This window comes from Stegodyphus dumicola, chromosome X2 (genome assembly GCF_044657685.1).
Source record: "Stegodyphus dumicola isolate Sdum_Otavi_A_Nest chromosome X2, ASM4465768v1".
NCBI lineage: Eukaryota > Metazoa > Arthropoda > Arachnida > Araneae > Eresidae > Stegodyphus > Stegodyphus dumicola.
This window is the reverse complement of record NC_140781.1, coordinates 111,977,981-112,004,213: the sequence shown is the minus strand read 5'-3', so window position 1 is coordinate 112,004,213 and position 26,233 is coordinate 111,977,981. Positions and strand designations below refer to the sequence as shown.

The following is a 26,233-nucleotide window of genomic DNA, read 5'->3' as shown; positions in this document are numbered from 1 at the left end:
TGAATTAGTTGGCTCCATTTTGCATACTGGTTCTCCTACCATGTTTCTGCAAAATCCGTAGTTGTTTCCATACTTTTCCCAGCTCATAGTTTTTTATGAATTTCCGTAGACTCCGTAGTAGTTGGGAGTCTATGAAGCAAATACAAACTTATGGATAAAAATTAATTACAGTCATAATGATCATACCAATTAATACCACTAAATTTATGTTGATTCAAAAATCAGCAACATTTTTCAAAATTAATAAATCCGTTTGGTATTATAATACAATTATTCAAGAAAGGCGTAAGGGCCAAGAAATTTTATTATGCAATTTTTTCCTGTTATAATTAGTTTCCATACATAACACTTCATTCATAAAATAACATAAAATATACCTCATAATACATGCTGACTATGGCAGCCATGATAACTGTGCTCTGCCCAAGGACAAGCAAACATGCAGAAATAGCATTTCTGTAAGAAATACTCATGCATAATATCACATATTTTTTCACATAAAAAATTATGGTAGATGTCTCCATATCCTTCACACCAGGCCAACCCAAAATCAAAAAGAACAGGATTTCAAATCTGGAGATCTATGTGATCACACATTGAAAGTGACAATTTTTTTGCTCCCTATTTTAGCCAAAAGTTAGAAAGGAAAAGCAGCTAAAAATAATACTCCTTCCTGTATGAATGTCACAAAATCCAATGTTTACCTTTTTTCAAGGTCAGGAATAATATTTTGTTAATACACAATATAATACCGACTTCTGGCAATAACCGTTCGAAAGCAAAGCCATCTAGAAAAATAAAGTACAATTCCAACCAGTGAATACAACTGCAACTAAAAATCTACATCATAAATGATTTTTTTTTAAAATGTGCAATTATATGGTAACTTTGTTATATTATTCTATGTCTGTTTGTTATCCTATGCCTACATAGAATACAATTTTTTAAAAAATTTACTGACGCTTTAGATCATCCAGTGTTTGCCAGGTGTAGAAGTATGAAATGTGGATACTTTTTTCTACAAAAACCCATTAAATTCGGAAGAATGATAAAAAGTTCTTTACTCAAATTATGCTCCATCACTTGTTATACATTTTTTCCATCTTTCGGGCTTCTGCACTTTGTATATGCAATTTCACAAATTCCTCTTAATTCTCTAAATTATCATTGAACATCTAATTTTGGCAAAGTAGAAACTACTTTATTTCTACAATCATTTCAACCTTAATTTATATATTTGTTTATGCTGAGATTTAAATACACCCATGGACAAAAAAAAATTAGCACACCAAGAAGGGGTTGTCAAAATAAAACAAAATTTTACATACGTAATGACTACTTTGATATAAGTAAATGATAAGAAAATTAAAGAAAAAGGATAATTTATTTCAGAGAAAAAGACAAAAGAACGGAGGAGTTAATACTCCGTTGGACCCCCTCTAGTGCGAATGCACAATGCGATACGATCGGGCATTGAGTCATACAAGTTCTGTATGTCTTGAGACATTTTGTTTCATATTTGCTGTAACCTTGTCTCTAGTTCATTCAAACTCATGGGATGCCCAACTTGTCGTCCCAAATGATCCCAGATATGCTTGATTGGAGCCATAAAATGACTAATCGTTCATGCAACAACTTCTGGAAACCAAGGAATAAACAAAGCCTTAAAGTTATCATGAGAATCACCAAGGATGAGCAACAAGCGCATATTTCTATTACTGCATGCTTAGACTTTTGACCAAATTTCCTGATGCTAAACTGTCATAATTCTTTTCCTTAACATAAAATAATGTAACTAGATTTTGAGGGTATAATTATGTAACAGCTATGTAATGTCTAAAACATCAGACTAACTTAAATAAATTAAATACATATGATATAGAACAAACATAAGAATATAATAAAACAGAATTTTGAAAAAGTGGGGGGGAAAACTTAATTTTTTTCATATAAATTTAAACTCAAATTCAGTTTTATGATATTGTAGCAAAAATTGCTCCTTTCAACTGAGCCTATCATAACTTAGTGGAGAAGATGCAGGACTCAAAACCCCAGGTTCGAAACCTCTCAAAGGCAAGATGCCTGATAATTGGTTTTTACGTAAATTTCCTTCTTATTAATCTGTTTTCTTTATGTTCCAGAACATTCTCAGTCTGGAATATTCCAGCATGTTCATCAGCTGTATATAAGTAGTTCTTCATTCAGTTCGAAATAATAAAGTCTTGAGCACTTGTCTGCTCATTTGTACAATCTCTTCATCTACGTGACAGTATAGAGACAAACATCTCCTTTAAAGTCTGAATTTTACAAGGCCATCATTTGTAACATCTGAATTTTCAAAGGTCATCATTTTAACCCTTTGACTACTAACGGGACATAAAAAATTACTGCTGGGTTAAAAAGTGCTTAAAATCTCCTGAATGATGGAGATCATCTTCCAATAGTTGGAAAATCAAGACGCCACTGTGCTCGTTGTACACAAATGAACATAGAGAAAGAACAAATACGAGTTGCCCAATGCATAATATTGGGTTACGCAAAGAATGCTTTACCCTGTACCATATGATGTAAATCTATTTCACACAATAAATTTTTCCAGAATAATAGGTGAGCTTCTAGTAAGTCAATCGCTACATGTAGGACATATGTACCCCACCATTAACTACAGCTGGGACATGTGTGTGGCTTTGGGTTGAAAACCATTCGTCAAAAAAATCCCAAATGCTAAATTTATCTTATTTGTGACATATTTTGTTCACCTGGATAGAAAACAGAGTATGAAAAACAATTTTTTTTAAATTTGTAGTCAAAGGATTAAGCCCATAATCAATAGTCATCGACTAATGAACGTAGTTAAAAGAATTGACTTGTCCACCATATTCTTTTATGAGTCAAAAAATAAACTCCTAATTTTGATAACATAAAAACATTTACTTTCATATTAGTTTCCTTTGCCATCCTCTCAGCTTTCCGTTGACTCATTTGAGCTCTTCGGACCATGTTATTTGCTTCCTAGAAAATATTAAGCATAAAAATGATAAATGATCTAAAGAGTATATAGTAAAAAATGAAAAATGCAATTAAAAGTACAAATATGCAGAAAATGATCAGAATCAGAAAATACTCTGAAGAGTATATAGTAAAAAACAAAAGGCAATTAAAAAGACAAGTCATGCACATTAAAATTTATCAATTTAATACAGCAAGCTATGTTATGAAAGTGAAATCCTCTAATAACCTATCTACCAGTAAATATTTGGACACCTATGGATGTGCCAATATCTGCAGTAATGACATATATCATGCCCTCTGCCATTAAATATCATGTAGGAAACAACACAAGCATTAGTCACATGCATGATCTCATGAAGTGCAGAGTTACTTGATTTCGAGAAAGGTGTAATTATCGGGTATCGCAGAAATTGCCGATCTTTAACCCTCTAAGCGACAAGGCCGTATATATACGGCGTATGTATTCTAGTGGTATGTATGTATTCTAGTGGCAAGGCCATATATATACGGCCTTGCCACTAGAATACATTTTGTGATGTCTGTAAGAACGTATACCTACATATTAAAATATGTCAAAGAAATTAAGGGAATATATCAAAAGTACACAAATGCAGGTATGTAATACCTGGAGAGGTTTTAGATTAAAATAAAAAAAAAACACAAAAGATTAAAATATGTCATATGTGCATATTAAAATATGTCAAAGAAATTAAGGCAATATATCAAAAGTACACAAATGCAGGTATGTAATACCTGGAGAGGATTTAGATTAAAATAAAAAAATAGTTTGTTCTCATGGTAGTTTTGGGAAATTAGTGCTTTCTTAGCGAAAACCCTGGCCGCTTGGATGTTTAACGTATATCTAGCGAGTTGAATTACCCTAAATCGTCAGTGACCTATGTGAAAGGTGAGTGGTAATTTTCGGAATGTGCCCCAAGTCGGTGGACCCATGAAATTGGGAGCTAGAGACTGATGGCTGCTTTTACAGAAATTAAAAATCATATCTAACCAATAGCTCACATACTCCAGGAATTTCAACAGGCATCCAGGAGTGTTGTTTCATTAATACATCCTTAAGAAGCACATCTGCTTGGTTTTCATGGTCATGCTGCTGCCCATAATCCTTTGATAGCTGTCCAACTACACTGCTTGGTAAATGTGACATAATGTACATTGACAGTGGACCATCAATCAGTGAAAACAAGTTCTCTTGGACTGACAAATCTAGGTCCACCCTCTATCATTCTTCCTCTATCTATGGGGTCTGGATCCAGTATGTGCCTGGAGAATGTGTCCTGCCAGAACACATTCTGCCCACCGTAAAATTCAGTGGAGGTGGAATTTCGGTCTAGAGGTTTTTCTCCTGGTATGGGGGGACTGGAATCCTTGTTTCAAATTCATATAAGCTCAATGCTGACACCTACTGCACTACTTTGGATGAGCGTGCTTCAATTCATTGCATGTTGTGGCAGTTTTACAGGTTGAACACATTACTTTCAGGATGAAAACAGCAACCATCATCTAACATCAATCCAACATCCAACAACCATCTAACATCGGTATCATCCAACAACCATCTAACATCAGTGGAAGCACTTGCATGTCTTCCCCATTCTCAGTGGAAATAAATATCAATTGCCATCATAAAAGAACCTGTGAAAGAGAGCCCCGGAGAGTTGACGCTGCAGTTGCTGCTCATGGATGCTCTACCAACTAATGTATATGAATAAATTTTGTTTTTCTTCTTTAACGTAGGTGTCCAAATACTTAGTGCTAGATAATGTATAAGCCATATAAAATGGAACAGAATTTGTTTTCACTGATTAGAAACATTTTAGCAATTTTCAACAAACTCAGGAATTTGTTTTTACGGATGAGAAACTTATATACCATTCTGAAAAACTTCAATAAAATCATAATGAAAAGAATTTGGTTGTTGGATGCTCCTACCATAGTGAATTAAATCAACCTTCTACCATAGTGAATTAAATCATCGACCTTAATCCAGAATGCTTTAGGAAGGGATATATACAGGGTGCCCACTAAAGTCTGGTACCACCTGTTTAACTGCCGAACAGCTGCAAATATAATCATAAAAGTGGTGTCTAGGTATAATACAGTGGCTATGCGTTACTAGATAAGATAGCTTAGAGAGCCACCAGGTGAGAAAATTGCTAACGGTTTTGTAACAGGCTAATCGGCCCACTATTTTACCAGGGTATGTTAACAGTTGCACGATGTTCAGAATTTCTGCAAGACATAATACACGATTTTGTCGAGAACCTGCCATTGCTTCAACTCCGGAACGGATAGTTCCAATATGACGGTGCACCAGCGCACAAGATATCACAAGTGAAGCAGTACTCGATTAAGGAACATATCATACGTACACCTTTGAAGATACTTTGCAGCCTTGGTCAAAAAACCACTTTGGTAATCAAAAGTGGATCTTCAAACAAGGTTGTAACTAGCACATAAAGATAAAGATACTCAAGAATGGTACAAAATAAATTTTCTGAACTTTCTGAACAGCAAAAGCACGATAACCTTACTACCCTGATTTTTAATTTATTCTTCAAACTTACTCTAGTAAACTTAGTAGATTAAATAAAACAGTTTCTCTTAGAGACCAGGATTTGTATTTAAGCCCCACGAAAAGCTTAAAAAATTCATTAGATAAACAATAAAAAACCTTGGCAATTGTTTACAACTCCGGAAGTCAAAAGAAGCCACTTTGATGATCATGATCTTTGATAATGTTGCAAATATGCTTCACGAAGTTAATTATTTTTAATGCTTTAAAGATTAGTTGAGATACTGCAAATAATGTTAAAATTGCAGACTTATATGTCTAAATTATTTCTTGCCACTTTGCAAAAAAAAAAAATTTTTTTTAAATAGTAACAATATTTCTAAATTTATTTACAACAGAAAATGGTACACAAAAATACTGGACATTACATATTAAAAAATGTACCAAATTTTAATTTCTATTTTATAAACACAATAGACAATACAATAACCAGATTTCAAAGATACATATAAATAATACATTATAGAAAATATATAAAACCTTAATTTCTTTTTCATAAATAATGCATTCAATTTTTGTTAATACTGCTTGCTTATGGTAGACATTTTAAATAACAATTTTAAAATAAAAGCTTAGAAAAGTTTACCATAAATAAAGGACACATGCATTTGGAGAATGAGTACCAATCTTTCAAAAAGATTTAATTTTCAAAAGAAAAATAGCTAATCTTTACTTCAATTCCAACTGGATTTTTTAAACCTTCATGTGTTGCCATATATTTATTTCCTTAACACTAAAAGCAAGCATTCAGCTTTATGTCTTTTTAATTTCACAGTAAACTGATTTTTGTCCACATACGGACCTTGCTACAGTCCAATCGAGATTAATAATAAATCTCCAGCCATATTATGGATCTGATAATAAACATAAGTGCTCACAATGAATTTGACTCTACTGAACACATAAATGATTGTACAGTACTTCCTTGTGGGTCGTTTTAACTTTAAATACAAAAATTTTGCCTGGGATGAAACTACAGACCTCACATTATATAAAACCTAAAAAAAATTGAATCATCTGCAACTAATTGCTAGGGAAAATATTCATTTTCATGAATAAATAACTAACAGTAAATTTCCATAATTTTTCTTTGCACTACTAACTCTGAATTCAGACTTTTGATAACAGTTGATTTTTGTTGCATAGATGGAATAATAATACAGAGAAAAATCTATTTAATACTTTTCATTTTTCAAAATCTATATTAACACTGTTTCAATTTTATTCAGCTCCATCTCTTTTTTGTTCTTGTTATTGTTTTATGTTCTTGGCCCAGATTTCAAAGATAAATACTTTACCCTCAAAATCTGACTTGCTTTTGAAAGGTACACCTTTTGTTAATAAACTCAGCATGAACTGTCATCTATGTATGCTCCTTAATGTACTTCTGTATCCAAAAGCGAGTACCCATGAACAAGATTAACATGCTTTTTTCCTGAAATTGCAATAATATCCTAAAGTTACATAGTAATTCTCTGGATTTCATGACAGAATCTGAAGCGCATATTTCTGTATACCCACAATGCTAAAATAAGGATAATCATACTGGACAGTATAGGTGTCATTTATTTTTACTAATAGCTATTTTATCAGCCTTTTCTGTCTTCTCTTATACTCCTTACATTTCCTCACAGGATGTAAATTAGCTGAAGTGAAAAAGTGTATTAAAACTGATGTAGCGAAAAGTCAAGTTCACTATTGTGAGCACAAGTTCTTATTTCTACCAGCTTTTAACTTTAAATATCAGCTTAGTATAGTTGCCGCTGAATTATTATCCTACCAGTGTAGGTACTGAGTCAACCTCTTAAATTAAACTGAATTGTGTAGTCTTGCACCAATTTTTACTTTTAAATTTAGTGTTACATCATCTTTTTAAGTTTCTCGCACCTAGCGGTCAATGATTATAAGCACATTAAATATGAGCCACCTGTAAACTATGTTCAATAAAAAGGTCTTTTACACCCTTCCTGTAGTATTCATCTTCCATTTTTTGCAAGAAGTTGCAAGATTAACACTTAAGTAGATCTTGTTACAATGTATGATAGATCCCACATTTGGCACCCGAATAAAATCCACACCAATAGCCTAAGACCAACATACCTCTTCACTGGGCCCACTAACACTGTAGACCCCACCGGCTCCAGTAAACCCAATGCAAGGGTTGGGGGTTTTCAGTGAATATAGCATGAGCCTCCATGAAACCTGTAGTGACATTTGATGGGAGAAGATCGGTCACAAATTTTTTGGAACAGCTGGATAACCACTTTTGGCTGTACCCGGTTCTAGAAGTTCAAAGAGAATGATGGTGACTGCCACCCTAATAGGACAGGCTTTGAGCTGGTACAAAAGGATCAGTAAATTTTTAGTGAAAGAAATATGCAGTGAGACATATATGTTTGAAAGATTCAAAACCACCCTTGTAAAGCTGGGGATAAAGCCCTTAAATACGATGATTATATAAAAATAAAACTGCGGGGCTGCTAATAATGGCAAATTTTAAATGAAAATTGACAAACAGAAATTAATTTAAATTGACTATAATTATTCTTATATTTTATGTCATTTCAGTACTATAATTTCAAATGCTTCTTCAAATACTGCAATGTAGTAATACAGTTTCTAAATGGGAATTAACAATTTTAAATTTAACCACATAGAAGCAAAAATATTTTACAATTTATTTAACTGAAACCATAAAAATCAAAATGGATTTTTGTATATTCTGCTTTAGACATTTAATCCAAAAATGTGGAAAAGTAAGAAGTTCCTGCGTTTGAACACAGAGAAATAACTCTTTCTAGTCTGTGGTAAGATTGCATCAAATTCACTTGAATTTCCATCTGAATTAGAAATGCGATCTGTCAAATCAACAAAGGAATAAATTTTTTATTTAAAATTCCATACTGCAAGCAACTGCATAGTACCTTAAAACTTACCAAAATATTTTTAGAAAATCACCAAATTCCTAGAAATTGCTTTAAAATCCCAAAAAACATTTATTAGAAAGAATATTGTTTGGCAATTCTATACTGAAAACATCAAGCATTTAAGATGATGAGTTCAACTGTTAACGAACAACCAGCAGGAAAACTTCAACACTAAATATAAATATGTACACCAAATTTTTTAAAGATTCCTGAGTAATACTGTACTCTTATTGCAAATATATATTGACCTATAATGCCAAGAAAACTGGGTTGGTAAAAAAGGGAATAAAATTTAATTTCCCAAAAAACAACTGTCCTACCAATAAACAAAGAAATAAAATTAAATAAAATACTGTAAAAAAGTTTGTGTAACAAAAAATAATGATTTTTCTTAAATACTGCTCAAAAAAACACTTTGAATAAACAAAAATTTACAACAAGCATGGAAGCTAAAATGCTAAAAAGATTTCGGAAAATTAAATGTCAAATAATGGGTTAATGAAACAAGTGTACACTAAGGAGAAGTGAACATACTGCCACAGGCCGTGGCCATCTTAAAGTGATTTCAGAAATGGAAAATTAAAAAAAAAAAAAAAAAAAGAGCATCAGCTAAAATTGTATCTGATTTTTTTCTAAATAAATATATCTTAAAATATGATGCATCACTTGGCGTAACATCAGGCAGCAGCCTCCAATTTATTAGTCAAGTTTTTGAAGATCTGTGTGGAGGGCTCAGTATACACACCACCGAAAGATGGTCCCTTACAGACCTCAATCTAACATCACTGCATGAATAAATAGGAACACTGTTAAAATAACTCATAGCTATCTAAATGCCTACCACCGGCGCTGGAATGATTTTCACCAACAAAGTTGGCTTTTGCCATAAAAATGGCTAAGCACAATATTACCGGATAAACTCCATGCGAATTATTTGCAGAGAAGAAAATTACTGCATTGGACAAATTACTTCCTGTGCAGAAATGGGAGGCAGAATTTAAATTAACAGATGGCTAAAGTTGGCTTTTGCCATAAAAATGGCTAAGCACAATATTACCGGATAAACTCCATGCGAATTATTTGCAGAGAAGAAAATTACTGCATTGGACAAATTACTTCCTGTGCAGAAATGGGAGGCAGAATTTAAATTAACAGATATTCAGAAAAAGATTAATGAGGCAGTAGTAAATTCAGACATTGCAAGAGCAAAACAGAAGCTTTTTTTTTTTTTTTTTGTCCAGGAAAGAAGAGATTTCGTCTTTAAAACTGAGGCCAAAATTCTTAAAACACTCGTCTTGCACTCAGGGCTTAATTTCTAAGATTAGAAGTGCTTGAGCCCTATGGAAGATTGTCAGCAAAGAGGAACAAGAGTAAATAAATAAATAAAATGACTATTGCAATCATTAATAATTTTAAAATTAAATAGTTAATTATTATAAAATTAATAGCTACTTAATTAATATTTATAAACTGTTGTTTATTAATTATATTATAAATTAAAATTTAATTCATAATTATTAGATAATTAATTTTTATTTATTGAAATAATTAAAGATTCAAGTAATTAAATAATTAAAATTAAATAAAATGCAAAGAGATAAATTGAAATTTAATAAGCGATTTTTAATATAATTTTATTGTTAAAATAAAATTTGAGATAAAATTTCTAATGAAATTGTTATTCAATTACATAAAAGAAGTGCCGCAGCCTTCTTATTCAGGGCTCCGATGCATTCCGAATAGAATTATGATTTATTTCAAAAACTAAGAAGCACCGGTGCCGGGATCCGGTGGGCTCCGGCCCAATTTAAGCTCTGATCATATGGGAGGAGAGTTCTTTTATAATCACAAAAATTAAATATACTTAAAGTACAGCTGATGAAAATTCCAGGACGAAACAGAATGGGGGTATGAGTGGGTAGAAACAAAAAATGAGGGGAATCTTGGTGAGAAAGAACGTTCTCTTTGACCGTGGCTCTCTGCTGACATAATTATAGCCATCAAGCATATGTATGTCAGGGGAAAATGATAACAATAGACTAGATATGGTGGCATGGCGAGAAATTTACGCATTTTTAAACAAATTCCCCAAAATTTACTGCCCTTCTTAAAGGGAAAGGTTTCCGCATGTGAATGAGAGGACTTTACTTAAACGTCTCATGTTCTCATGAGTTCGTATTTCTAGGGAAATAACATATTGCAAGGTCTGCTTATTGTCAAACTAAAACGTTAGGAATTCCAGATTTTTTTTTTTTTTTTCCTTTAAATTGTGGTTCAGTTTTATAAAAAGAAAGTACCGAAACTCATCTTATTTAGGGCTCTGGTGTGCTCTGGCTAGAATTCTAATTTATTTTTTAAATTAAGAAGTACTGGACTCGGGCTCCAGCGCAATTTAAACACTGCTTGCACCCCACAAGAAAAAGTGGCTAAATTACAGCCAAAATTCATTATACAAAGAATTTGTACGGTGCGTTACCTAGAAGGAAATAATGGGGAGAATATTACTCCGAGCACGCACTAAGTGAACAAATATGAAGGCGCTGATATACATATATTTAAGGATATTTTGCAGGAATAGCAGAAAGGAAGACACGAGAGGGGCCTTCGACATCAAGAATTATAATTCCAGAAAAGGCGTAATGGAAGCCAAAGTGGGTGAAACAGAAATCAAAAGACACCATGAGGAGCTCAAAAGAAACAGCATGAACAAATAGCTGCATACATGAAAGAGAAGTAAGTTGGCAAGAAAAGAAAGCAGAAGGGCACCCCCTTCAAGATAAAGAATCAGATGATGGACAAATAATGCCAGCCAAAGAATCACAGATCCCAACTGCAAATGGCAAGAAAGGAGCTTATCGACTAGATGGCAGAGCAGATTCTATGATGGAAGCACCCATTTGAAGAACCTCCCAAGCACAAGAAACCACACTGAAGTGCCACTGAATTACGGATAGACATGGCTATGTAAATTTTATAGCACTGCGTGGCATCTGTGCTCACTTGAGAAAGTTGTGGTAAATGCACATACAGCTAGCTATGGTTGTTATTAATTAATCGTTTTAATTGCCAGTATGGGTAAAGCTTCTGATTTAGACAGCTTCAATCTCAGACTTGACGCATGGGCCATTCAATTTCCAAAATCCTCAGCGGACTAGTATTTTCAAGGTCAACAGTGTCATGAGCATACCAAGAATACACAGATAGTGGGAAAAAGAACTAGCCATCGGACAAATTGCAAAGGACAATTAACCTGGAACAAGCGTGGTGTGAGACGGCTCAGCCGTATTGTACATAGTCAATGAAGCCAAACGTTAGCTCAAATTACCACCCAGCTGAATCAGGGCAACAGTCGTACCGTCAGTAAAAGGATCGTGCAGCGCTCGCTTCACCATATGGGCTTCAGAAATCGTAGAGAATACCTTTGCTGAATGCATGCCATCAAGCTGCACTTCTTGCCTGGGCAAGAAAATACAGAGAACAAACAGTAGTGGACTTGAAATGAGTAGCAAGGAGTGATGAGTCTCAATTCCGACTAATTAATACTGATGGGAGGCTGAGAATATGGGATCAGACTCATGAAGCCATGAATCCTGTATGGCAGATTGGAACTGTACAAGGTCATGGTGGCTTAATCATGGTATGGGATGTTTTCTATTGGCAGTGTTTGGGATTTTTGGTACTTGTACCAACCTCCCTCAATATGATTTGGTACATAGACTAATTCAGAATTTCGTGTGTTTTCGGCGTGTTATTGTGTCTTAATTGGTACATAGAGTTGTGGGGTGATCATCTCCATCCATTTATGTTGTCCTGTCATTCACAAGGAATGGGAGTATCCCAGCAAGATAACTGCACCTCTCACAGGTCCCGGTTGGCTACTGCCTGGTTGGATGAGCATTCTTCTAACTTTTCCGTCATCAATTGGCTATACTGAGAATCTTTCAGATGTTTTGCAGAAAGGTTTCAGACCTCATCACACAACACTAGCGACGCTTCCTAAATTATAGACAGCTCTATTTGATGTTTGGCAAGCCATTTCCGTATAATGCTTCCAGAAAATTACTGAATCTGTGCTTCGTCATATGGAAGCCATTATAAAGGCCAGAGGAGGCCCAACTTGTTATTGACTAGCTATCCCTAATTCAGTGGCACTTCAGTGTACTTCAGATGCAGCAGAATCCTCCAACGGACCAGACCAGCATGTCCCATATAGAGCAGAGAATAGAAACCCACAACAGCCCAGCAGCTACAAGCCTTGGTCAATGGCAGAAGGTGGCATGAGGAAAAGGAACAGCGGACAAATGACGATGGGCAAGGAGGGCAGCAGCGGACCGCATCGATGCCATAAGAGTCCAGCAGATTAGCAAATTTCTCTCCTCAGAGCAGTTCGTCGAAAATTGGATGGCTGACTTCAACAAACAAAAGATAATCAGAAATTACTCTATTTCAATTTTATTTTAATCGGATTAAAATTTAATAACAGTACACAGCCATATTCCTCTAGGCTCCACTGAACATGAAGTCATCTTAACAAGACCCCTTTCGGAAGATGAAGTCAGACACAAATCATTTACTTTTTTTCGCATACAGCAAAATGACATGAAGCAGCAGAATGACCGATTCAAGTGCCTAGTTTCAGAAAAGCTTTAAAACCAACTCTTTAGAAGTCACTTCATAGTTTCGGTCTGGCAATGACAGAAAACTGTCTTCAGATGCAACTGTTGCACTTGCCTGCTCTTGACCAAGCCGCTTATTAACTGATTCACTTCTTAAAAAGTGGATCCAGTTTCTTAATATGTTACACTGAATAATATTTAGATCTTTGAGTCTCCATCTGCATCCCCTCTGAAATCCAACAATTAACCACACTTTTGTCCTTCACTTAAACGATGACTGAATCATAACTAATGGATGGAAATTCATTAACCGTAAACTTCACTACATGCCTAAATTCCAACATAAAATCCAATGAACAAAACATTGCCAGCTGTGAGGTTTTATCTATTTATTTTTTAACTAATACTTAATTCTAAGTTCAATTACTTTTCTGTCATTCTCTTTTCACCCACACTTTTCATGCCAGAACATAAATGAGATAGCAAGTGCTTATTCAGGACTGAGGAAGATAAAAGTATTATTTAAGCAAAGGTTATACAAGTTATTTTCAGAGTGTTTTCTGCCTACTTCAGGTCACATTGTACAGGGACTATTAGCAATTCGATTCTGTGGCATTGAGTGCTTCTAGCCATTTGCTTGTCTTGCCAATTTTTACAAACCAGAGTTTAAATTATCCTGTAAGCCATTAGTCTAATCTACTACATTTAAATGAGTTCAACATTACATATTTAAGCCAGAAATGTTGGCTTGTGTAAACCCAATTTAGGTCATTGTTATTTGTGTTCAGATAAAAGAGTAACGCGGCCTTCTTTTGATTTCCAGTGTTCCTATGTTCCCAAGACCAGAACAAAAATTCTTCCGGAGTCTTTAAAGTCTGCAGTTTATGTTCCCAAATGACACCACACTTTATACAGTCATTTTAATCTACATGCAGTACAAAGTCCGTAATCCGGACGTCCAAAATCCAGAATGATCTATAATCCGAACCTCAAAGCTACAAAATTTTTTTGTATGCTTTACGCATGCACGTTTAATGTATAACGGACGGTATAAGCTAGGCTAAAATTATCTAAGGCATTTCAGTTAATGTTGCAGATTGCGCTGTTCCTTAATCTTCTAATTCGATCTGGCTTATTATTTTTTGCAGACTGTTAGAGCAATTTTATAAAAGGTAAGCTTGAACTTTCAATTATGTCAAAAAGAGCTTCCAATTCTGGAGCTGCCAAAGGATCTACAAAGCGAAAGCATGTTTCGCTGTCCATCAAACAAAAAGTGGAATTGCTGCAAATATGAATAAATTGATATCCGTCTCAAAATTATGTGAAGGGACATTGGAAAGTCAACTGTATATGACATAACTAAAAAGAAAAAGGAACTTTTTTGAATTTTTTGTGGATTCCAACACCCCAAAGTGACGATCATGACAAAGTGATGATTGAATGGGTCAGACAGTGTCGCAATGAGGGCATGCCATTGACAGGTCTAATGCTAATGGCTCAAGCCAAAATATTTCATGAGAAAATGAACTTAAACACTGAGTGCACATATTCGACATAATGGTTAACCAAATTTAAAAATTGCCATGGTATAAGACAATTAAAAATTTCAGGTGAAAAAGCTTCAGCTGATACTGAAGCTGCTGAAAAATTTGCAGATGAATTCATTGAACTCATTACTACTGAACAATTATCACCAGAACAAATTTACAATGCTGATAAAAAATGGTCTTTTCTGGCAATATGTACCACGAAATACCTTGGCAACCTCTACAGAAAAGGCTCCAACTGGTGTCAAAGATTCCAAAGCGAGACTAACAATTTTAGCGTGCACAAATGCTGCAAGAACGCACAAGTGCAAAGTTTTTGTAATCGGAACGACCTCGAGCGTTTAGAGCAGTAACGATTTTCCCTGATATATATCGCGCAAATAAAAGAGCATGGATGACACTAGCGTTGATGAATGATTGGTTTGAAAATCATTTTATACCCGAGGCTCGGTGACATTTGAATTCAGTTGGTTTACCTGATGACTCAAACATAGTCCTGATTGTTGACAACTGTTCGGCGCATACTTCACTTAAAGTTTTAGTGAAAAATAATGTATCCGTATTATTCTTCTCTCCAAATTGTACACATCTATCATTCAGCCTATGGATATGAGAACAGTGCACGCGCTGAAATGCAAATATAAAGTAGCATTTTTAAAATCTATATTAAATTTCTTGATCAACGGCAAGACTATTCAAGACTTTTTGAAATTTTTTAGCATAAAATCTGCTGTGTGGAGCATCGCGAGATCGTGGGAGCATGTGTCTCCAGATATGTTTAACCCATTAGCCGCTGGTGTTGCATAGATGCAACGGTCAAAATAAATGCATATATAAATATAACTACCTAAGATATTTTATACCAGCAGATGATTTTGTGTAGGGAATATTATGAAGATTATTTCTGTAAAAAAAATTTTGCCTTCAACAATCATTTTGTTTATAATAATTAATCTCATACTTTAAGCAAAATTTAAGCAAAATTTCGACCGGGTATTTTTGCTGAAAATATTTAACAAAAGAATTGCCGTCTTAATGAGTGATCTATTTTAGTCAAGGTCACCGTTTATCAGAACATTACATCAGTCAGATGTTTATATTTGTGTTGGGAAGGAAGGGAAAACAGGTGTTGTGCTGACGCAAAGTCAGCAGGAAACGGGTAGTCAATCTCCTTTTTCACTCATTCCTTTCGATGTTCTGGTTCATGCTCTGGTTGTTTAAAAATGCCTAGAATGAGGTATCTTACATTAGAAGAAGCCCTTCAAAGAGTTTTTGGATGAAGAAACAGATGAGGATAATGTTAATAATGACCAAAATGAAACTCATATTGTTGTTGTTCCCCCAGAAATTGCAGAATCTAGTGACGAAGAAGAAAGGAATGGCAACGTTTTAAATAATGATAATGATATTTTACCAATTGATACTGCTGGGGAAGTTGAAATTCATGTAAGAAGTAAGTTTCAGCCTTCTAAGAGCAGTTACAGTCATACTAAAAAGTTTAAAAACAGAAGACTGAAATTTTGAAGTAGATAAAAAAGGAACTGTTAGTTATGTCTCAGGAAGAACATGAAGAAAGAGATAGAAGAGAAATTATAAAAGACAAAATACAAGGTAAAACTAGCGCACAGATTTTCATTTTGGTTTAGATATTTACTCTCTTTTTGTTGAACAGATAAATACGGTCAGCAAAGGAAAAAAAAAAAAAAAAAAAGCACCCGGAATTTATTGCATCTGAAGCCTATATGAGAAGATTCATTGGAATATTATTGCTTACAGGATATCATTCTTTACCTCAAGAAAATATGTACTGGTCTTTTGATAAGGACATTTCTGTTCCTGTTGTACGAGAATCAATATCACGTTTGCAGAACAGGAATATGAAAGCAGAATTTGAATTTGACAATAGTCAAAGTGACAATACTGATAAATTATATGAGGTCAGATCGTATCTAAATTTACTAAATATCACCACTTTTTACTACTGGAAATATAAAGTCTCCTTTAGATTTCAGACGCGAGAATACATTATTTCTTTTGCAAACTCCTATTGAGAGTGTAGAATTAGCCAGAAATAGATCAGCAACAGTAAGACCTAGTAAATTCAGCATTCAAAAACCACTGCATTGAGATGGTAGACATTTTATTGTAAAGTCCGCTGATAACAAAAGACTTTGTTGTAAAGAGTACCACAGCCAGACTGTTTATAGATGCAAAGTATGTAATGTAGCTTTACATCATGATTGTAATCAAGCTTTTCGTGCTTGAATCTTTCAACTGAAATAATCTGTATTTGTAAAAGAAATACAATGTATATTTTAATATTAAATTAATTACAAGTAAAGTGATTTGTAGATTTATAAAACGTTATACAGCTAAAAAGTAATCCTGCACTCCACTCGAATGAAACATCACACGAGTACAATCCTACTCACTAAACATGCGTAGTATTATTCCGCTGACGTTGCGCAGACGCAACACTCGCTTTTGCCACAGGTAAGAGCATTTTTTTTTTTATTTTCAATGTAAATTTATGTTATAAATGCTTAATTTAATACTTGTTATTATTTTCATGAGAAAAGAAACATTCCTTGTGATTTTGGCGGTTAATGGGTTAAAAATGCTTAGCATAATTTATGGCCAGCTACCATATTTCATGGTGAGGACGACGAAGATGATAGCCGCGAATTTGAAGGTTTTCACACATCGCAAACTAAAGGTGAAATTTTCCAGTTATTGGGTTTTGTAAAGAAATGTGGAGAAGTGGTAAAAAATGAAGATGATATAACAGAAGTCTTTCATTGCGATGACAATGCCCCAATCATCAATTAATGGACTGCAAAATCTGTAGTATGGTTCTAAATCCAGAAAATATCCCTTCCGTTAGTGAAGAAAGTGACAGAGAGGTTATTGAAAACGAAAAAATTTCGATTGACAAGTTAATCAGTATTCTCGACACACCAATTACAGGACTTGAACAGTGGAACTTTGTAACTGAACAAGAAATGATGTCTGTTTATATAACTAAAGAGAAAGTATTAGCACAAAAAACAAAGCAACTTAAACAACTTGCATTGAAAGAAATGCTTAATAAAGTAAACAAATAAATATTAAGCTTTTTTTTTTTTTTTTTTTTTTTTTTTTTTTTTTTTTTTTTTTGTAAATTTTGGTACCCTTTAGATCATAATTGCTCTTTATTTCATAAATCACGGTTTCATATTTTTAATTGTACAATTTCTGCATGCCATCTTACCAGATTTAAATTGATGATCTATAATCCACAAAAACCCCTAATCCGAAATCGCCGATGTCCTGATGAGTCCGGATTACGGACTTTGTACTGTATTTAATGCATTAACCTATACACACAAGTCCAGTTTTAACATTCAGTGACAGATAATTAACATTATATCACTAGTTGAAAACTTCAGTATGAGCACTTTTCCCCCTTCGAATCATATTTTAATTCTGATGAGCAATGTATATTATACATTGTCCTCCAAAAGTTAAGGAACAGCATGTTTTTCAAAGCTCACCATTACAAAAATGTAACATTTAAATTCACAGTTTATATGCATGATAACAATGAATTTTAAGAAAATATATGTATAAACAATAACTACCACCCTTGTTTTATAGAAATGAATCTTTATGCAGGAGTTGGAGAAAAATACAAAAATTGCTTTGTTCACGAGTGTTGATCTTCAATTCTTATTAGCGATTTCATTGAAAATATCCAGGAGAGCCTATCAATGTCCAGAAGAAGTCATTCGGCCGATTCGTGGAGGTGGTTGGTGATAGGATGGATGGAAACGAGGATTTCACAAGCTGATGCTGCTAGACGTCTCAGTGTCTCTCGTAGTGTACTCCACTGGCTTTGGAATCCGAGGATTCTGTGTCCAGAAGACATGTTCCAGGCAAACCTAAAGTTACAATACCTGTGGGAGACTGCTGTTTAGCTTTTTCGGTCCAAAGCAGGAGTAACATTTCTTTGCCTCAGCTATTGGCAGATCATTAGTGGCAACAGGAACAAGAATCTCAGCTACTACAGTGTGCAGCCATCCGCACAATACAGGTTGGTATGCAAGACAACCAGTTGTTTGTGTCCCTTGACCCCAGGACACAGAGGTGCCCATTTATGCTGAGCAAGAGAACACGTCTCCTAGACCAGTCATTGGAGAGTGATTCATGTCATCAGCTGATCTGGAGGGAACAACACACCAGATACAATCAATCCCACATTGTGGAAAGACACAGTTATAAAGGTGGTGGAATAATGGTTTGGGCTGGTATCCCTCTCGGTGGTCACACTGACCTGCATGTGTTCCATGGAGGAGCTTTGACTGGTGTGAGATAATCGAGACAAGATCCTTGATAAACATGTCCACCCATATACTGCTACCACTGGTACTGGATTTCTTTTGATGGACGACAGTGCACAACTGCACCAAGCTTGGGTTGCTGAAGAATATCTTGAGGGTCATGGTATATAGTGGATGGAACGATCAGCTCTATCCCCAGACCTGAAACCGATAGATCATCTTCGGGACTAACTTTGGGAGACAGGTTGCTGTTTTAAGTCCTCCTCCAAGGTCATTAGACGAGCTCCATGCCTGGTCGTTGCTTCCTATTTCACTGAAGGACAACTTAATTCACAGCATTGAACGTCGCTGCCGCCAATGTATTGCAGCTACGGCTTGACACATTCCTTATTAAAACCCATTTTTGTAATGTTACCACCGCAGTTTTCCTCAAAAAAAAAAAAAAACTGTGATTTACTGTTTCTCCAAGACTGGATTTCTCTGCCAAGGGTGAAATTTTTTGTTGTAATTCATGTCTGTGTTGAACTTTAGAAACATTCTATGTCACATTCATTAAAGAACTGGTTAGTGAACATGTTCTCTTAATTTCTGGTTTCTATGTTGCTTCATTCTCAAATTAGACACAAAAACATGCTGTTCCTTAACTTTTGGAGGGCAGTGTAATATAAAATTCCAACTTTACACAGCACAATAGAACTTGTTTAAATACACATCCGAAAGGAATCTACTGAAAAGAAAAAAAAAAGCAATTTTAACTACTCTTTTAAGACTGCACCAGTGAAAAAGGTTGTTCAAAATAAGAGTTCATTAATTTTGACCAATACGTTTAAGAAAAACACAACATTCTGCACACTGTTTCAAAAATATTTTGTTTTCTTTAATTAAATTTAAAAATGTATGAACCTTTTTTTAAATAAATGTTTGAACTCCAAAAGCAAAATAGACACAATACACATTAGCAAATTTATATACAGTAAGACAGGGAGATAATGATATTTACCTCAAATAAACTTGCAGTAAGATCTTCTATTTCAGATCCAACTTCATCTCTTATTTTTCTCAATCTAAAAATTTCTTCTTCTCTTAGTTCCAAATCCTATTGCAAAATCATAAAATTCAATTGCATAAGAAATCATATTTTAGGAAATAATAGTAGCATCAGGAATTTTCAGAAATATTTTGCAGTAGAGCTTTATACACTTTACAATAGTAACAACTGCACTAATAAATTTTCATTATTTACCTCATTATCAATCTTAATGTATTTTTTCACACGAGTGTCTCTGTTAAACAAGCTATTAGTATTTTATAAAAATGAATTAAATATACAGTTATCTAACAGATATTGCCTATCCCCTCACCTCTACTGGCATAGCAATTAGTGGTGCACTGAGACCTAGAATTTGAACCCAAAAGAAAGTATGGATATTTGTAAATGCAATAGTGTTTTTGTTGCAGCATAGGAGCATTTAGTACCATCGAGCTCTAAGAGAAGAGAGAGATTGGTGGTAGGGAAAGAGATGTATGAGATTCTTTGGATTCTGCCCTTCATCACAACTGGGTTTGATCTGTGCAATACCAGATTGTCATCTATAAAGACTCATTAGACCTTTAAGCCAACAGCAAATGAATCCATTTTCTTGGCCGTGATCAATTAATGGACTTGATCAAGATCCTTTCAGGTCAGGTAAATAAGCAACCCTAATATATTTCAAAATACACTTACATTCATGTAATGTATTTTGATATTTCATATGCATCCAGGCTATTTAAAAACAAGGAAACCTTTTTGTCATCCAAACTATATGTGTGTTATCAACTATGGTCGTTGCTAACTTTCTAATATTTTTCCCCTCATATCAATATTCATTTTGTCATAATTAATGTTCTTTTTATTTTTAGTTAACTGCTGTGGTGTGTTTAATCTTTTTTTTTTTCCCCTCCATTTGTGCAAGTATCCTCAGCTTTATAAAATTTCGCATTCTCTTTCGTGAAGAATGATCAAAATTAGAATATCCGAACATGGTATTAAATAATTTAATAACTCGTGTTGTGCCATATACATTTCTTACAGCCTGATTAATATCAGCCAATTGTTCAGTAATGCGTTTTAATCTAGAAGAAAAGAAACTAATACTTTCATTTGGCTTAATTTTACAATTTAAGAACTCTGAAAACAAGGACATATGTCTAGATTGATAATCTGGCTGAAAGAATTCAGCACGTGTATCCCATGCAACTACCGGATCATCTATTTCATATATTAAGTTCCTATATTGAGGGCTTACATACATATAAATCAATGATAATGCCAAACGACTTCTATTTTGATAGTCGGAAACAATTTCTTTTGTCATACCCTTAACATCATTTAAATCAGGACATTTTTCAATACCTTTAACCAAAAGCCATGCATTTTTCTCATTTAAGTCAAACTTCATATCTTTTGACCATGTAAAGTATGCATCAAGTTTAGCAATACTATGCGTAACATTAACAGTAGCCATATTTGAATTTTAACAAAAACTGCCCCCCAGTCTCTTAAGTCCTAAATTAATTTTAAACTTCAAAAGTCTGCACTAAAGATAACTCAGGGACTTGGCCCATAACCAAAATGATGCAAAAGCAAAGTTTACAGTTGTAAAAACATTTAGCAGAATTAACAATAGAAGCTCCCTAAGGTTATATATTGTGCAGACATTGAAGACAAAAGTTTTAAACTTAACCAATTTATTAACAATATATATAAAAATAAAAACACAATGAAAAATTTAATCAATATCAGAAACTTAAAGAGTGTAACATAATCATTATCAAAAATTACACTTAGTTAATCATTCATTAACCCCAAGGGTTTTTCCTTTAAGGAATATTACACTATTAATGATACAGTAAATATTTTACCTAATCTTTAAATACTGGCATTCAGTATGCGAAAAACATATCACAGAACAAAAACTACACGGTTAATATGAATTTCACTTTACTATGATTAAGTCCATGCTTTTTGGCCAAGAACGCACCTGAAAAATTAAACTAAACTTTGAGTGCACTTGCACTGACTAAAGCCACTCACTGTAGTTACACCCGAGAAATCACAGCTTGGAAAAACATCGCCGCTAATCCTGAATAACACTTGTATTTAAAGATGTCGTCTTCATGAAAACAGAATGCCGCCCACGGCAGTTGCTCACCGGAAATCACAAGTTGGAATCTATTGCCGCCGAACCCTAGAAACAGGATGCCGCCCACTCACATCGTAGCCTCTTTTGAAACCAGTCACTCACATCGTAGCCTCTTTTGAAAATCCAGAAAAAGTCATCTTTGGAGCAGAATCACGGCACTAATCGCTGGCTGCTATGCATCGCAATATCGTCTTCCAATGGGGGCTGGAACAGCACACCACGGAGCAATGAAACAGAAACCAGAAATAAGCCAGAGCGATGTGAGATACTTATACCCGAAGTAGACATGACGCCATCTCACGGCAACTAATCAGCTATCGGCACGACTCAGCTTTCCAGATGACGTAACATCAAGTTTCGTTTTAGCATCTTAATTAACCTGGAACAGTCCGTTCTTAATACAATTTCTTAATACGAAGTAGAAGTAATTGCTATATCCCTTTAAAATAAGAACTAAACCTTATGTTAAAGTTAGAATTATTTCAAGAAGGAGAGATGATGCAGAAAAAAGGTCACAAAAGGTCATATGTTCCAACAGTATGCTTTACGCATGTACACGTTGAAAGAAATGTTTAATAAAGTAAACAAATTAATATTAAGCCTTTTTTTTTTGTAAATTTTGATACCTTTTAGATCATAATTGCTCTTTATTTCATAAATCACGGTTTCATATTTTTAATTTTATAATTTCTGCATGCCATCTTACCAGATTTAAACTGATGATCTATAATCCGGAAAAATCGATAATCCGGAATCGCCAAAATCTCGACGAGTCCGGATTAAAGACTTTTGACTGTATTAAAATTTCGAGAGGAGCAGATGCCTTGCCCGACTTTAGAAGAAGTCAGAATTAATTTAAAACAGGGAAAAGGAAATTTTATAGAACTTGATAATATAATTTTTCATGAGGATAAAGTTAATGGGAGATTCAGTTCAGTAGTTAGTTCTTCCAAAGAGTCGAAGAAAAGATGTTTTAAAATTAGCACATGAATCTGTTTTCGGGACTCACATGGGAATAAAGAAAACAAAAGAGAGAATCAGATATAATTTCTACTGTCCCAATATGACTAATGATATTATTGAATATTGCCGATCTTGCGAACCATATCAGTTAAGAAGTACTGAAAAAATAACTGATAGAATTCCTATTACTCCAGTTCTAAGACCTTATTTACCATTCGAAGTTGTTAATATCGATATTATAGGTCCTATAGAACATCCTTCGGCTAGAAAACATAAATATGTTTTCTGTTTAATGGATCACATTCACGTTGGCCAGAAGCCATTCCATTACGTTCTTTAACGGCAAAAACTACTTGTGATGCTCTGTTGGAAATATTTACAAGAACTGGTATTCCGAAAATTATAGCAAGTGACCAAGGAACTAACTTTATTTCTCAACTGACACGAGAATTTATGAAGCATCTTGGATGTCATCCTAGATTTTCAGTTCCAGGATATCCAGCTAGTAATGGACTTGTCGAGAGGTACAACCGAGTTTTGGTTTTGAAAAACGCTCTACATCACATCATCCGTATGGATCCATCTAATTGAGATAAGTATCTACCATATTTGCTCTTTGCTTATCACAAGGCTCCCAGTTCTACTACAGGGGTTTCTCGGTTCAAGTATCTGAGAAACAGGCAGCTTATTCGAACTACTTTAATTGTCGAGCTATACCTAAAAAATTCTAAGTACGAGACAAAGTTTATTTGCTTATTCCCGATTCGTCCAATAAACTTTATGCAAGATGGACTGGTTCAGGGGAGATAATAAAGTACTGTCCACCTCATTCATATAAAGTTAAATTCTCAGATGGGAAAGTAAGATATGTTCACGTGAATAAAATCAGAAAGTATATCGCTAGAGTAAATGCTGTGGGAGTTACTTTCGAAATGAAGAAGAATTTGGAGAGATTCATCAAACTCCGCAAGCTCCGTCTCAAGATGTGAAAGTTGTTCTCCGAAAATTGCAACTTGAACATTTAACGGGTGATCAACAGCAGCAAATTGAACAACTCATAAGAAAACACGAATCGTTATTTACAGGTAAAGTAAAAATTGCAAAGGTGGGTTTTCCCAAAATAAAATTAAAACCCAATGAAGAATAAAAAAGCCACATATCTACCGGATTCCGGAAACTTTAAATCCAAAGTTGATGACCAAATTGAAGAGCTATTAGAACTTGACTTAATAGAAGAAAGCAGTGCAGAAATTGCATATCCTATAGTTTGTGTGAACACGAAAGACGGGGGAATTCGATTGTGTGTTGATTATCGTGCATTGAATTCTGTAACAATTACTGATGATTTTCCTATGCAAAGTGCTTCAGAACTTATACATTCAATAGGACTAGCTAATATAATATCAACACTGGATTTACTATAAGGTTATTGAGCTGTTCCTATGGATCCTGAAAGTCGTGATTACACTTCGTTTAAAACCCATCGACAACAGTACAGATTTAAAGTTATGAGTTTTGGTCTGAAAAATGCTGAAGCAAGATTTCAAAGGGAAATCAATAAAGCACTCCATGAATACAAAGACTTTGCCAGAGCATATATTGATGACATCACAATATTTTCAAAGGACTGGAAATCTCATATGATTCATTTAGATATGATACTCACTAAGTTGGAAGAACTTCGTTTTACAGTCAATATCAGCAAATGTGATTTTGCCAAACTGCAAATCAAACATTTGGGTCATTTAATTGGATCTGGAAAACATCAAGCCGATCCTGAGAAGATAGAAGCAATTTCCAAATTATCAAAACCGAAGACCAAGAAGCAACTCAGAAGTTTATTAGGCCTATGTAACTATTATAGAGACTATATTCCAAAATATTCTGAATTAGTAAATCCATTTACTGAACTTACAAAGAAGAAGGTACCTGAGGAAATACTATGGAAAGAAGAGCACGACATTGCTTTCGAGGATCTCAAGAATGTTCTGATTAAAGCTCCAATCGTTGTATACACCAATTTTGGGGCAACCATTCATTATACATTGTGATGCCTCACAAATAGGAGTTGCAGCATGTCTGTCACAAAATTTCAATGAACGCAATTATCCCATAGCCTATGAAAGTCAGAAGTTAACTCGGGCTCAGCAATCGTGGTCTACTATTGAAAGAGAAGCATATGCCATTGTGTGGAGTTTGAAAAAATTTGAAACCTGGATTTTTGGATCCAAAGTTGAACTTTACATCGACCATAATCCTTTACCCTACCTGACAAAATGTGCACCGCAATCATCTAGATTACAAAGTTGGGCTTTTGCTTTACAAGAATAAACGTTGGGCTTTTGCTTTACAAAAATACGAAATAGACATGAAGTATCTACCAGGAGTCAAAATGGGTAATGCAGATGCTTTATCCAGACTGATAGAAGGAAGAATATCATTTTTATTTATTTCTTTTTATGGACCAAAAACATTTATGGACAATTCATAAAAACTTTAATTTGGTGGTTAGATCAATTGTTAACTTTCTTATTTTCTTTAAAGCTTATTGCAAGATATATCTATTAAGTAATATTTGTAAAGTTATCGAAATGAGTTACAGCAAGTAGATGATTTAAGAGTAGCATTCTTAACCATTTGGAAGTTTTTCTTTAAAATGTATACTTGTAAGAGTTAACTCTTTTGTTATGCAAATGTTGTAATATTTTATATTTTCTGTTAGTTGATTAGTAGCTATAATGTTGAATTGCGAGCACCAGGCTTTGTTATCAGAATGTGTTTGGACATCCTGCCCAACCACAATCTTAGGGGGAAGGTGTAGTGCCTGGTCCTTCGAAACTATAACCCTGAAAATAAGTAGCGCCCTCGAGGCGGAAAAGAAGTAAGTTGGAGACTGGCTTTCGGTGGGAGAGGCTGAATGCTCAGTAGGCTCAGTGTGGTAACTTTCTAAATTTAACAATCCTATTATCTTATATATTTCTGTTTGTACAAAGTGTATATAGTTTACATAGATGGTGTGAATAAATTAAAAGATAAATCTGAGTCTATTAATTACGGCACCAGACACGGCT

General features: G+C 34.3%; 1 protein-coding gene across 3 annotated transcripts in view; it reads right to left on the bottom strand.

Moving 5' to 3' along the window:
- Positions 1-26,233, bottom strand: part of LOC118190062 (guanine nucleotide exchange factor for Rab-3A-like) — a 107,623-nt gene that overhangs the window by 53,859 nt on the left and 27,531 nt on the right. For all 3 annotated transcript variants that reach the window (XM_035360753.2, XM_035360755.2, XM_035360754.2), the window contains exons 4-5: positions 20,015-20,110; positions 2,935-3,012 (exon numbers count right to left, since the gene is read on the bottom strand). In XM_035360753.2, coding sequence (XP_035216644.1) covers positions 2,935-3,012; positions 20,015-20,110 — 174 coding nt within the window. The remainder of the gene's footprint in view (positions 1-2,934; positions 3,013-20,014; positions 20,111-26,233) is intronic.